Source organism: Lepidochelys olivacea, assembly GCF_965140295.1.
Source record: "Lepidochelys olivacea isolate rLepOli2 genome assembly, chromosome: 14".
Classification (NCBI taxonomy): Eukaryota; Metazoa; Chordata; order Testudines; family Cheloniidae; genus Lepidochelys; species Lepidochelys olivacea.
The window spans coordinates 27096256-27109294 of NC_140424.1; the positions used below are offsets into that span (position 1 = coordinate 27096256).

Genomic DNA, 13039 nt, shown 5'->3' on the forward strand with positions numbered 1-13039 from the left:
CATCCAGTTCAGATAGTGGAGGCATTGTTAGAGATGACTGTCATAACTACAGCAAAGCAATTGATGTGCTATCTGTTCTGCAGATAGGGGGTGCTTAAGGTTATTGACTCCAACAATGGGAGTGGATTTGTGGGGTCAGTTGTCAAAGAAGTATGCAACCTGCTGGTCAGTGATCAGAAGTTTCACATTCCTTATCATCCAGCAGCAGGATATGAATAGAACCATCAAATCCAAACTAAGAAAAAGAGGTGAATACAACAGGCAGCAATTGGAATGAAGTATTACCATGGATAAATGGCACATCAAACCTAAGTAACACACATCCACAGGATTTTCCCCTTGCTAGGCCTTAATGGGAAGGACACTGAGATTGTGGGAAGATATAACTGACATGGTTCCAGTCCATCTGGTTACAATGGCCCTGTCAGAAGCCTGGGTTCAGATGCAGATTTTACAAGTTCAAAAGATCATGGTAGCAACTGACAAGGCAAAATTACAGAAGAACAAGGCATGGTTCAATGCCAGAGGTCCCCACCACCATCCCCAAGAGCTCTGTGGATACTTTGGGGGAGCATGAGTGAACAGCAAGGAGAAGGTGGAACAAGAGGAAGAGTATGGGGAACAGGTGACCAGGAGAATCCAGTACTGCAGTGAGCCAGGACCCGTTTTTGACTCCTGGGCAGTCCAGCCGTATCTACGGTCCAGCATGGGTGAGCCTGATGCAGGGAAAGGAACCTCTGATAAGTATGCAGTTTGCTTTGAAATTGTAGATATGGAACTCTCAGAGTAGCAGGACACATATGTTGATTACTCTGAAGCTAGAAGAGGTAGTGAAACAACCAATAGAGGTAGAGTTGCTATCTGCTTCTCATTCCCCTATTGAGTTACGCATAGGGGGCCATGCGGAACAGTTTGTTTATGTGCATCAGGATGTCCCATGAATCATCCATTAAGATCTCAATGAAACTTTCCTGGAGGAGGTCAGAAATCCTTTGCCAAATGTTTCTGGGGAGGGCTGCTTTATTTCTCCCACCACGGTAGGACACATTTCCACATCACTGAGTGATTACTTTAGCATTGCAGCACACAGGCTAGCAGCATACAGCCCTGGTCTGTAGCCGGACACCTGCAGGAGCTGTTCCGTTTCAGTCTCTGTTACCCTCAGGAGCGCGATATCAACTAAAATCACTACCGCCTATGGAAAATGGTGCCAGTATTCAGTTCACTTGCCCTATTCACATATATTCATGCCCATGAGCTATGCCCCCTTTATTTCCCCAACTCGCCCCCTGGCCCTCAGGCTCGACTCACTATGGCTGGGAACAGAACATGCTGCACAGGGGTTAGTTCCTGCAAAGTAACCAAGCCAATCCAAAACCATGTAATGCAATGTATAGTAAATGCAATGAGATGTATAATGAATATAAAGTGAAAGGGTTTCTGTGTAACTTTGGAACTGTGATGTACCCTGCATCCATCCCTCTGGGTCTGAGTCTGATCAACTCAGCCTAGCATTGCTGGATGCCAAATAAAAATACCTAAGTGACAATGTCTGGAGTTGAACTGAGTACTTGGGAAAATGAGTGGAAGAGGTCTCGGGGGAGCCCCAACAGGGGGCTCTTCCCTCCACCCTCTGTCTGTCTTCTCTAGTTATAGACTGTCCACTATCTGGAGCAGGGGCTGTCTCTCACTCTGTGTCTGTGCATATCCCAGCACAAAGGGGCCTTAGGTGCTACTTTAATACAAATAACAGAATACTTTATCTTAGTCACTGGCTTTGCAATCTTTAAAGGTGCAATCTTTAAAGTCTTTGCAGTCTGGCAGCAACCTGGCTTTACTGGCAGCTTTACTGTTCACTGAAAGGGAAGCTGAAAATGCTCACTCTTGAAACACAGACTTTATTCAGGCCACAAACAGAAAAAAGAGCTGAACAAAATCATTTCTCTTCTACCTTCTGCTTTTCCTTAACACCAGAGGCAATTATGGCAAAAAACAATTCCGGAAAGAAAGTGCGAATGTAAAGAGCTGCCTTGGGGATGGCGTTGGCCATAAACACCTCCTGTTTCTTTCTGCTCACTGTGCGCAGAACTTCCTCAGCAACCTCCATCGGATGCACGCCATATGTCAGCTTTCTGAAAAAGACTGTAAATCAGACCAGAGAGGAGTGAGCAGCAGCCAGATGGTGTGGAGCAGGACAAAAGTATAGCCTCACTGAGGCAGACCTGGGGAGTGATGGAGCAACAGACAGACCAGCTGTGAATTAGTGCTAAGAAGATCCCAACCTGCTTCTTGAACCCCCAGTTCCGCCCACTCCCACCCTCCATCTGACCCATCCCCTCCTCTCTCCCTCCATCCCCAGCTCATTTAATCATTTTACAAAAATCTCCTTCTGTTCCCTCTTTCTCCTGGCTTCCCTTTTCCCATACACACAATCCTTGTGTGAGTTGGAAAGTCTACAGGCCCTTCCAACATTGAGCACATCTTTAATGTTATTAAAACCCTGAAGAAATTTCCAGACAAGAAGCTTTGTATAAGCAGAAGGTTAAAAGCATATTTCAATGGAGTTCAGGTAACATTACCAACAGCACCACCACCTAAAAATATTACACTTACAGCTATAGAATTTCTGTAAATTAAGGAAAAGCCCCTTAGAAACTGTTAGAAAGTCTGGAAATGAAATTAAGGTATCCAGAAAACTCCTCACTGCCACATAATAATCACTGAGCATTCACTCTTCTCTCAGGAAATATGCACAACCTACACAACCCTACATGTTTGTCTTGGTTTCTTTGCTAGGAATAAAAGCCTGGTTCTGAATGTCCTTGCACCTGTTGTATAGAGCTCTGTGATGTCAATGGAATTACTTCTAATTCCAAGAGAGAGAGATCAGAGTCAGGCCTTTGGTGTTTTATGCAAAGTTCGGAATATACGTTTTATGTGATATATTGTCAATATCAAAAGAAGCTGGCAATCGGGGGATACTATTGCGGAGGGATGTTTGGGGGAGGAGAATATGTGTATGAATTAGGGCTGTTAAACAATTAAAAAAATAATCACAATTAATCGCAGTTTTTATCACACTGTTAATAATAGAATACCATTTATTTGAATATTTTGGATGTTTTTTACATGTTCAAATATATTGATTTAAATTATAACACAGAATACAAAGTGTTCAGTGCTTACTTTATATTATTTTCTTACAAATATTTGCACTGTAAAAAGATAAACAAAAGAAATAGTATTTTTCAATACACCTTATACAAGTACTGTAGTGCAATCTCTCTATCGTGAAAGTGCAACTTACAAATGTTGATTTTTTTTTACATAACTGCACTCAAAAATAAAACAATGTAAAATTTTAGAGCCTACAAGTCCACTCAGTCCTACTTCTTGTTCACCCAATTGCCCAGACAAACAAGTTTATTTACATTTATGGGAGATAATGCTGCCAGCTTCTTATTTACAATGTCACCTGAAAGTGAGAACAAGCATTTGCATGGCACTTTTGTAGCTAGTGTTGCAAGGTATTTACATGTCAGATATGCTAAACATTCGTATGCCCCTTCATGCTTCGACCACCATTCCAAAAGACATGCTTCCATGCTGATTGGGGGTTCTGCTCAATAATGATCCAAAGCAGTGCAGACAAATACACATTCATTTTCATCATCCGAATGAGATGCCACCAATGGGAGGTTGATTTTACTTTTTGTGGATTGGGTTCTGTAGACATATATGGCAGAATGAGGGTAAAACACAGAGCAGGAGACATACAATTCTCCCCCAAGGAGTTCAGTCACAAATGTAATTAACACATTTTTTTTAGTGAGCATCATCGGCATGGAAGTGTGTCCTCTGGAATGGGGGCCAAAGTATGAAGGAGCATATGAATGCTTAGCATATCTGACATGTAAGTACCTTGCAATGCTGGCTACAAAAGTTATCTCCTGTAAATGTAAACAAACTTGTTTGTCTTAGTGATTGGGTGAACAAGAAGTAGGACAGAGTGGACTTGTAGGTGCTAAAGTTTTACATTGTTTTGTTTTTTAATTCAGTTATGTAAAAGAAAATAATTCAACATTTGTAAGTTGCACTTTCACGATAAAGAGATTGCACGACAGTACTTGTATGAGGTGAATTGAAAAATACTATTTCTTTTGTTTATCTTTTTTACAGTGCAAATATTTGCAATAAAATAATATAAAGTAAGCACTGTACACTTTGTATTGTGTTGTAATTGAAATCAATATATTTGAACACATAGAAAAACATCCAAAATATTTATAATACATTTCAGTTGGTACTCTATTATTGTTAAACAGTGGAATTAAAACAGTGATTACTTTTTAAAATCAGGTTAATTTGTTTTCAGTATTTGCTTGAGTTAACTGGGATTAATTGACAGCCCTAGTATGAACTGAAATAGAATGAATCCGATTGGCTAGATCCTCACATAGGATGATCAGACAAGCAGGAGCATACAGTGGTGTACAACATAGGTGCCAACTCCGTGGGTGCTCTGGGGCTGCAGCAGCCACTGGCAGCCAAGCTCCCCCAGCCCCACCTCCTTCACCCTGAGTGCGCCGCATCCATACTCCTCTGCCTACCTCCCAGCACTTCCTGCCCAGATGCCACCAAACAGCTGTTTGGCGGCGTTAGCACGCTCCGGGGGAGGGGGGAGGGAGGAGCGGGAATGTGACGCATTCAGGGGAAGAGGCAGGGCCGGGGTGGAGATTTGGGATTTGGGAAAAGAGTTAGAATATTGGCAGGGAGGGGGTGGAGTTGGGGTGGGGACTTTGGGGAAGGGGTTGGAGGGGACGGGGCTGGCGGCAGAGGAGGGGGTTGAGCACCCATGGGGAGCAGGGGAAGTCGGCACCTATGGTGTACAATCCGCTCTCCCTACATATATCCCAACCCCCCTGCAGGCACCCTGACATTGAACTGAGGTGTGCAAGCAGCTGCAGTGTGTTCACTGCTTACCTCTCTGCCCTGGAGCAGGTAGGTGAAGAGTGGGCAGAGCCTTGCACTGTCCAGCTCAGCTAAACTGTTGTGGAGGGTGTTCTCATTCAATTGGTGTAGGACAGCAGAAATTATTACACCCCTGGGAACAATGGGGAAGCAGGAAAGGAAATTGTTCCCTTTGGAGGCAGAGCTCCTTTCCTGCACTGCTCCTGCTGCAGCACAGGTACCAGCCACCCCAGGCACAGGGCTTGTGGCAAAACCACCATCCAGTTCTTTTCTTTTTCTGTTTTAGATTAATAAATTTAAGGCCAGATGGGGGCATTCTGATCATGCTACAGAACACAGGGCAGAGAACATCACCCTGAGGTTCCTGCACCAAGCCTATAACACAGGGTGGGCAAACTTTTTGGCCCGAGGGCCACATCGGCGTTGTGAAACTCTATGGAGGGCCGGGTAGGGAAGGATGTGCCTCCCCAAATGGCCTGGCCCTCGCCCCCATCTGCCCCCTCCCACTTCCCACCTCCTGACTGCCCCCCTCCGAACCCCTGACCCATCCAAACCCCCTGCTCTTTGTCCCCTTTCCGTCCCCTCCTGAGACCCCCCAACCCTGACCGCCTCCCCGGGATCCCACTCCCCATCCAAAATCCACTGTTCCCCGTTCCATGACTGCACCCCAGACCGCTGCCCACCCCCTTACCATGCTGCTCAGAGCGGCAGGAGCTCGCAGCCCCACCACCTGGCCGGAGCCAGCCATGCCATCCATGCTGCCCGGCAGGAGCGGTGGGCCAGAGTGTTGGTGGTGCACTGAGGCTGCCGAGGGGGACAGCAGGGGAGGAGCCGGGGGCTAGCCTCCCGGCCGGGAGCTCAGGGGCCAGGCAAGACGGTCCTGCGGGCTGGATGTAGCCCGCGGGCTGTAGTTTGCCCACCTCTGCTATAACATCCGGGTTGAGCTAGAGTGGATCTCTTACAAGAAGATATCCAGTCTCAGTTTAAAGACCCTGGGTGATGGAGAACATGCCACATTCCCAAGCATGTCTTTTTTCTTTCTATTCTCTCTTAAAAGTGGTTGAGCCATTTTTGCTCAAACGTTCAACCAGAAATTGTTATGGGCTGGATGCAAGAACCACCAGGTGGAGTTCCCTGGCCTGTGCTAGGCAGGAGGTCAGACTAGATTATCAGAATGGTCCCTTCTGGCCTTGATCTAGTGGTGGTTTAGAAGCCAGCCAAAGAAGCAGTGTGTCTGTAACTAGACTTTACATGATGTTGTGTATATTTAGTACATTTGGGTCCCACTGTCCCTGTATAGTTTCTTCTACTGTTACTATTGTGTAAAGGGCAAAAGATAGCACCACAGAGGAGGTCCTAATAGAAGAAATAGCATGTTTAATTTGGAGCTAGCAACAAAGCCCAAGCTCTGCTCTGTCCTATCTTTTGGATGACCATTTGAAATAAAGCTACTAGGGAGGGGACTGTCTCAAGCAGCAACAAATGGATTTTGTGAATTTTAGACCCTTTTAATTATCATGAATTATCTATAGCCAGAGATCACCTTTTATGAATTTCTTTGCTATATGTAAACTGTTCAATGCATATTCTGTTTGACCAAATTCAAATTCATTGCACATGAACTCCTCCCTATACTTGCTCATTCAGGTATTCACCGTCTGAACTGTGACTGATCACTTGAGGCCCCCAGACATCGCAGTAGGGGAAACCATCTACGCACCTAGAGAGACCTATCATATGGCTTTTTTCTTGTTCCTGCCTGGATGATCCATGTTTTATGGACAGGAGGCAAGACTGAGCACATTGTTGGAACTTCAACTCTCAGGAGAGAATGGTGGAGGACTAGAGGGACAAACCTAGGAGGAGAGAAGCAGGCTTAGAACAGTTAATTCTGATGCAGCCCTTGCAGCATGATAGCTAAGGTTGAGCAGAGCCATCTGTTCAGAGCTTTGATTTTTCAAAGTGCTCTAAAATCCACATGAATAGTCTGACTGGCCTGAAGACTGCTGTCAGTTGAAAGCCTGGTGTAGAATTATTGGGGTTTAGCCTGGTTGAAAGCCTGGTGTAGAATTATTTGCAAATTTGGGGTTATTTAGTCAGGGATACAGAAATATAGCCCCTCCCTCAGAAAACCTGTTTTTAAAATATTGGCTGATTGCCTGCTACTAACACACAATGCTGAGACCAGGCTGACAAGCTGAGAATGGGCAGGTTCAGTGCATGGCATAGGCACACGGTGCTGTTACAGGTACATTTGAGGAGCCAAACTTGTTGCACACCATAGGCACTCAGCGCTGACACCACTGTTGAAGGAGAACACCCTGTAGAGTTGAAGGGGTGGTTCACACTGCTGTAAGCTTGCAGAGGTGCACAGCTGCTGCTGTGAACCTCCTGGAATTTCTGACAGGTGTTTAGGTGCTTTTGAAAATCCCTCTAGGCACCTATTTGCATTTTTAGACATCTAAATTCCATTGACAATCCAGCCCAGAGTCACCACACCAGCATGGTTTCAATCCAGCCCCCACATCTCCCCTAGAGTGGCAGCTGGGGAGTGGGAGCTGCTCTTCCCCAGAGGCGGGAGCCATGCCTGGGAACGGCTGCACCAATGCAACTCCCTGTGGCTTTGATGCCTGCTAGCAGCCACAACAGTTTCTGCCAGGGAAGATCTTCCTAGAGCACCAGGAAGTCTAGTGCCAGCCCTGCTTTCTGGGATACAGACAGAACACTGACACAAAGGGTGGGTTCGGACAGAGGAAGGCTGCCTTTGGATTTCATGCGTTCACAGAATCACAACACTTTGGGGAAGGACCCCGTGCATCAGCCATGCCCAGATGGCATGTCAGAGAATCAGGGCAGCCAAATGCTGTGCATCACACCAGATACTCACATATCTGACTGCCCCATCATTCTCCAGCACCCAGCCGAGCTCATGCAGCCAGCTGGGCCATGGGGATCAAGCAGGCATTTGCTTTCTGCCACATGGAGACGCTGTGGCACCAGCTGAGAGGGTTTCTGTTCCTATAGCCCTGCCCTTTGTTTATCTATAGGGCAGCATGAGGGAAAACTTCCCCACACACTGCCCTGGCAGCATGGCTCAGCCCTGAGTTAGGGGAGAACTTCCTCTAGGGCAGTGGTTCTCAACATTTGCAGACTACTGTACTCCTTTGAGGAGTCTGATTTGTCTTGCGTACACCCAAGTTTCACTTCACTTAAAAACTACTTGCTTACAAAATCAGATATAAAAATACAAAAGTGGTGAAAAAATTACTTACTTTTTCATTTTTACCATGTAATTATAAGATAAACGGCAGCCCCCCGGCTTGAGAAACACTGGTATAGAATATAGAGCAGTATACACAAGTCATTGTCTGTATGACATTTTAGTTCGTACTGACTTCGTTAGTGCTTTTCGTGTACTCTATTGTAAAATAGACAATTAGTTTACCTAATCCCTGGAAGACCTCTGCGTACCCCCAGTGGTGCACATATCCCATTTGAGAACAACTGTTCTAGGGGCCTGTGGCAGTGTCTGTACCCTCCATCCCCCTTTGGGGTGGATCATAGGTTGGTGGCACCACACTTACAGTCTACCAGACTGTCCTGGGCCTCACAGTAGCGCGGCCCAGCGGCCAGCGTCAATACAGTGGCTGCCCTTGAGTTCTGGGCTGCATGGCCTAATGACCAGAGACAATACAGCAGCTCCCGAGTACAGGGCAGTGTGGCCTAGTGGCTAGATCTGGGGGGCCACCACCAAAGGGCAGTGGCAGCTAGGGTAGGGGGACCTGGGCCCACCCAACTCCACCAGGTCCCAGCCCAGGGCCCTAACAGTGGCGGAGTTGTCCGCCACTAGGTCAGCAGGGAATCCAACCTGCTGACCTCACACGGGTGGGAGATACCACTCACTGCACCTCCCTGGGATACTTCCTACCATGATTTCTGAAGCTGTAATCCACATGGTGTTGGGGTCTCTGGGCTCCTTGGCACAGGTATCTCCCTGGGACTCCGACTCCTGCTGGTCAGCAGTAAGTAACAGGTCTCCAATCTGGGTATCAGGGTATCTGGCTCCCGCAGGCAAGGGTTATAACAGTTCCTGGGCTGGAGCCTCCCAAAGTATCCTTCTTCCTTGGCTGTCAGCCCAGACTTAGCTGGGCTACTCTCCTTTATACTAGCACAGCAGTTGGAGCATGCCCAGCAGGATCTGAAGGGCATGATTTCTTCCACCCATAGTGTGGGATTAACCTTTTCCTGCCTAATGCAGGGTATGCACCCCCCATCACAGGTCCCCAGGGATAGCTCAGTCCCCACGGCCCAGACAGTTCTTGGCATCTCTGCTGAGTTGACCCATTAGTGCATTGGTTCCAAAACTGTGGGATGGTAGCAAATCACAACTTATTTAGGGGTAACCGCAGTTTCATGAGTCTTTAGTTGATGCCTATTGGGAAGTCTTCAAGACACTGCAAGAGTTTGGTCTTGATGGTAATTCCCACTCCATAGATTCTATCTTTATGTGGTTCTTTTCCCTTCCAAAAGAAGGTGTAACCCCCAGCTGGTTGTTGTAATAATGCCCTCTTCTGCCAAACTAGTTTCACTGAGGGCTACAATGTCAATGTCACACTGGGCTAGCTCTTTTGAAAGGAGAGCTGTTCTTCTTTCAGATCGAGAGGTATTGTCTTTATCTATCATAGTCCTGAAGTTCCAAGCAGCAATCTTTAGTGCTTTTTAGTTATCTTTGGTTTTCAACAGCACTGAGGCTGATCCACCAGCTGTGGTAAGCTGGCCAGATATGATTTGGGCAGGCAAAGTTTGAGGCACCTTTTCTAGCCCCTTCCCGTACAAAGGGAGAGCAGTGCAATCCTAAAAAGGATCGCTCCATTGCCTGGGGAGTTGCTGAGCTTCTCTGCTGCCCTTGGGTCAGGGATGGGCGACCAAAGTCCCAGGCTGCCTCCATGCAGGCTTGTGGCTACCCTGCCAGTAATCATCTTCACCTGTTGCTTTGCCACTCCATCGCCATGGGACTTGTGAAGAGAGATGTGCATGAATGACGCGTGTGTGAGGCTGATTAAAATGGGAGTCGTTGCACTGGGACAATCCCATTCTCTCAGCTGCTGAAGCTTGGCCCAGTGGCACAAAGGCTGTTACAACTGTAGGCTTCTTTAGCTGAAGTGGATAGCCATGACTTCTTTAGTGCCCCATCATGCCTGTCACCTTCCACAATGCGTTGCTGCACTGCTTTTCAAGCCATTGGAACACTATATGGTCTCTTTCGCCTTGGCTACCAGAACAGTCTTCATATGCTTGGGAGGGCAATCCCTAAATCACCATCAGTTTCCACACTTCCGGTTATCCTCACCTGGTTCAGCCCACCTGCCGAGGCAGTTTACCAGGGTGTGGCAGCCATAGGTGAGAGCTGGGTGTACACTGAAGACCAGAGAGGAAAAGAACCAGGCAAAGAGTGCGGCAGTTGGAATCACTCAAAGGTATTACCTCTCCCTCACACCCCATACATCCTCAATTGAAACAAGTGCTTCAAAAGCCTATTCAACACCACCTTGACTCACCACTCTCACTTGAAGAAACAGAAAAGGCAACCAATATGATAAACTCAGGAAAGTCCAGAAGCAGAGACGGAATACTGGCAGAAATATATAAATCTGCTGGTCCAAAGATGGCAACAGCACTCCAAAAGATCCTTGCTGACATCTGGGAGAACGAAGAAATACCACAAGATTTCAAAGATGCCATAATTATTCCTTCATTTAAAAATAAAGGTAGCAAAATGATCTGTGATAACTACTGTGGCATATCTCTCCTGTCTGTCTCTGAAAAAATCTTTGCTCATATCCTCCTGCACTGACAGATCTCGTCTGTCTCAGAAGCCAATCTACCTGAGGCTCAGTGCAGATTCAGGCCTGGTTGTAGCACCTTCAACATGATTTTTAGTATCAGGCAAATATAAGAAAAATGTGTCAAACAAAACATGGATCTGTTCTGCATCTTCATTGATTTGACAAAGGCATTTGATACAGTCAACAGAGGAGGATTATGGATGATTCTCAGAAAATTTGGTCGCCCACCAAAACTGGTAAAGATCATTCATTTATTCCATAAGGGGATGCAAAGTCAGGTACTTTTTAATGGAGATCTCTCAGATTCCTTTCCCATTTCAAATGGAGTCAAACAAGGCTGTGTCCTTGCCCCTGTATTGTTCAATCTTTTCTTCACCCAAGTTCTCAACCATGCTACAAACAGGCTCAACAGACGCATAAACATCAGATACAGACAGGATGGTTCAGTCTTCAATCTTATAAGGCTTAGAGCAAAAATAAAAGTAACAGAACTACTAATAAGAGAAGCACTCTTTGCGGATGATTGTGCCCTCCTAGCACAAACAGAGGGAGATCTCCAGTGCATCGTAGATCGCTTCGTTGAAGCATCAAAATTGTTTGGCCTCACAATCGATCTGGAGAAAACTGTGGTGTTGCATCAGTCATCTTCACCCCTCCAGGCCATATCCCCGAGCACCTCCATTAGTGGAACCCAACTAAATCAAATCAACAATTTTACCTATATCAGCAGCAATGTCTCCAATGATGGATCTCTTGATAAAGAGATCATGAACAGGATACAGAAAGTTTCTCAGTCATTAGGAAAGCTATGTAACGAAGTCCTGAAGTCCCACAACATAACCCTCTCAACAAAAATAAAACTTTACAATACTTTTGTGATCACATCTCTCCTCTACGGCTGTGAGACCTGGACACCATACAAATGGCATATCAAACAGCTAGAGGTCTTCCATATGCAATCTCTGCGTGCCATTATGGGGATCTGCTGGCAAGACAAAATTACCAACCTGGAGGTTCTCCAAAAGTCAAATGCCACAAGCATTTAGGCCATGCTGATAAAAGCCCAGCTACGCTGGGTTGGACACATCATTAGGATGCCTGAACATTGACTCCCCAGAAAAAATTTCTATGGATAATTGGCACAAGGACTTTGGAATCAAGGCCACCCCAGAAAGCACTACAAGGACAGTATCAAGAACAGCACACACTTTGGTGCAATAAAACCGGATGATCTCGAGAAGGCTGATCAAATAGATCAGCATAGTGACACACAACACTCAGAGCTTTCCAAACCTTTGAAGAGGACAGAAATAATTGACTGTCAGCTGCAAGGGAAAAAGCTTCATACCACTGCTATAGCTACCAAGACACTCACCAATGACTTTGCTCAATCCGCTCACAGGCATGCGTGTCACACTTTGGACTTCAGAGTCACTCCAGAATCCACAAAAAGAGATAGCATGAAAACATCATTGTCGAACCAATGGACTACATGAAACAGTACATGTGAAGACACACTGTGTGGAGAATGCCATTTTGCTGTTCAAAATGGCATCTTCCTTGCTGTCTGTGGTCCCAGGAGGATAAATCGCTAAAATGGGGTCATACTGGCAAAAAGTTTGGGAGCCCCCGCATTAATGCAAAGTACAGTGGGGAGCTTTTGTCATCAGAGTTGAGACCCACCAAATTCATCTCACACATGGACCACCAAACTCCCAGTTTTTAGCCCACCTGACATGAGGAAAAGCCTGAAAAGGTGAACTGAGTGAAAACTAAAGACTAAGACCAGGTGAGAAAGAAACAGACCCAAGTACTTTTAAAAAAATCTTATGATTTTTAAGTCATTCTCATGATTTCTGGGGGTCTGACTCGGTGCTTTGGGTTGGCAATACAGAAACAGATCAACTGGCTGCAAAAGCTTTCCCAGTTGAATACTCGTCTGGCAGAATGGTGAGTAAAGTTGCATGGTCTTTTCTCTCACCCAAGTGAACTCATTCACTGATTCTTCTCAATACCCCAGTCATACTCCTCCTCCACTGTCCTTCCCTTCCTCACCTGCCCTTCTTGCTGGCCTTCTCTTCCATGCTCCCATCACACCTTTCCCCATCTCCACTTCCTTTACCCATCACAGCTCCCTCGCTTTCACTCCCCTGCCTGGTGCCTTTCTTTTCACACACTCTGTTACACTCTCCCATGTCTTCCTCCTCTCCCTACACTGCTCA

General features: G+C 46.2%; 1 protein-coding gene across 6 annotated transcripts in view; it reads right to left on the bottom strand.

Annotated features, from left to right (window-relative positions):
• Positions 1-1902: 1902 nt before the first annotated feature.
• DHRS7C (dehydrogenase/reductase 7C) overlaps positions 1903-13039 on the bottom strand; it is a 56548-nt gene continuing 45411 nt past the window's right edge. For all 6 annotated transcript variants that reach the window (XM_084647247.1, XM_084647246.1, XM_084647245.1 and 3 more), the window contains one exon: positions 1903-2142. In XM_084647247.1, coding sequence (XP_084503373.1) covers positions 1937-2142 — 206 coding nt within the window. In that variant the 3' untranslated portion in view covers positions 1903-1936. The remainder of the gene's footprint in view (positions 2143-13039) is intronic.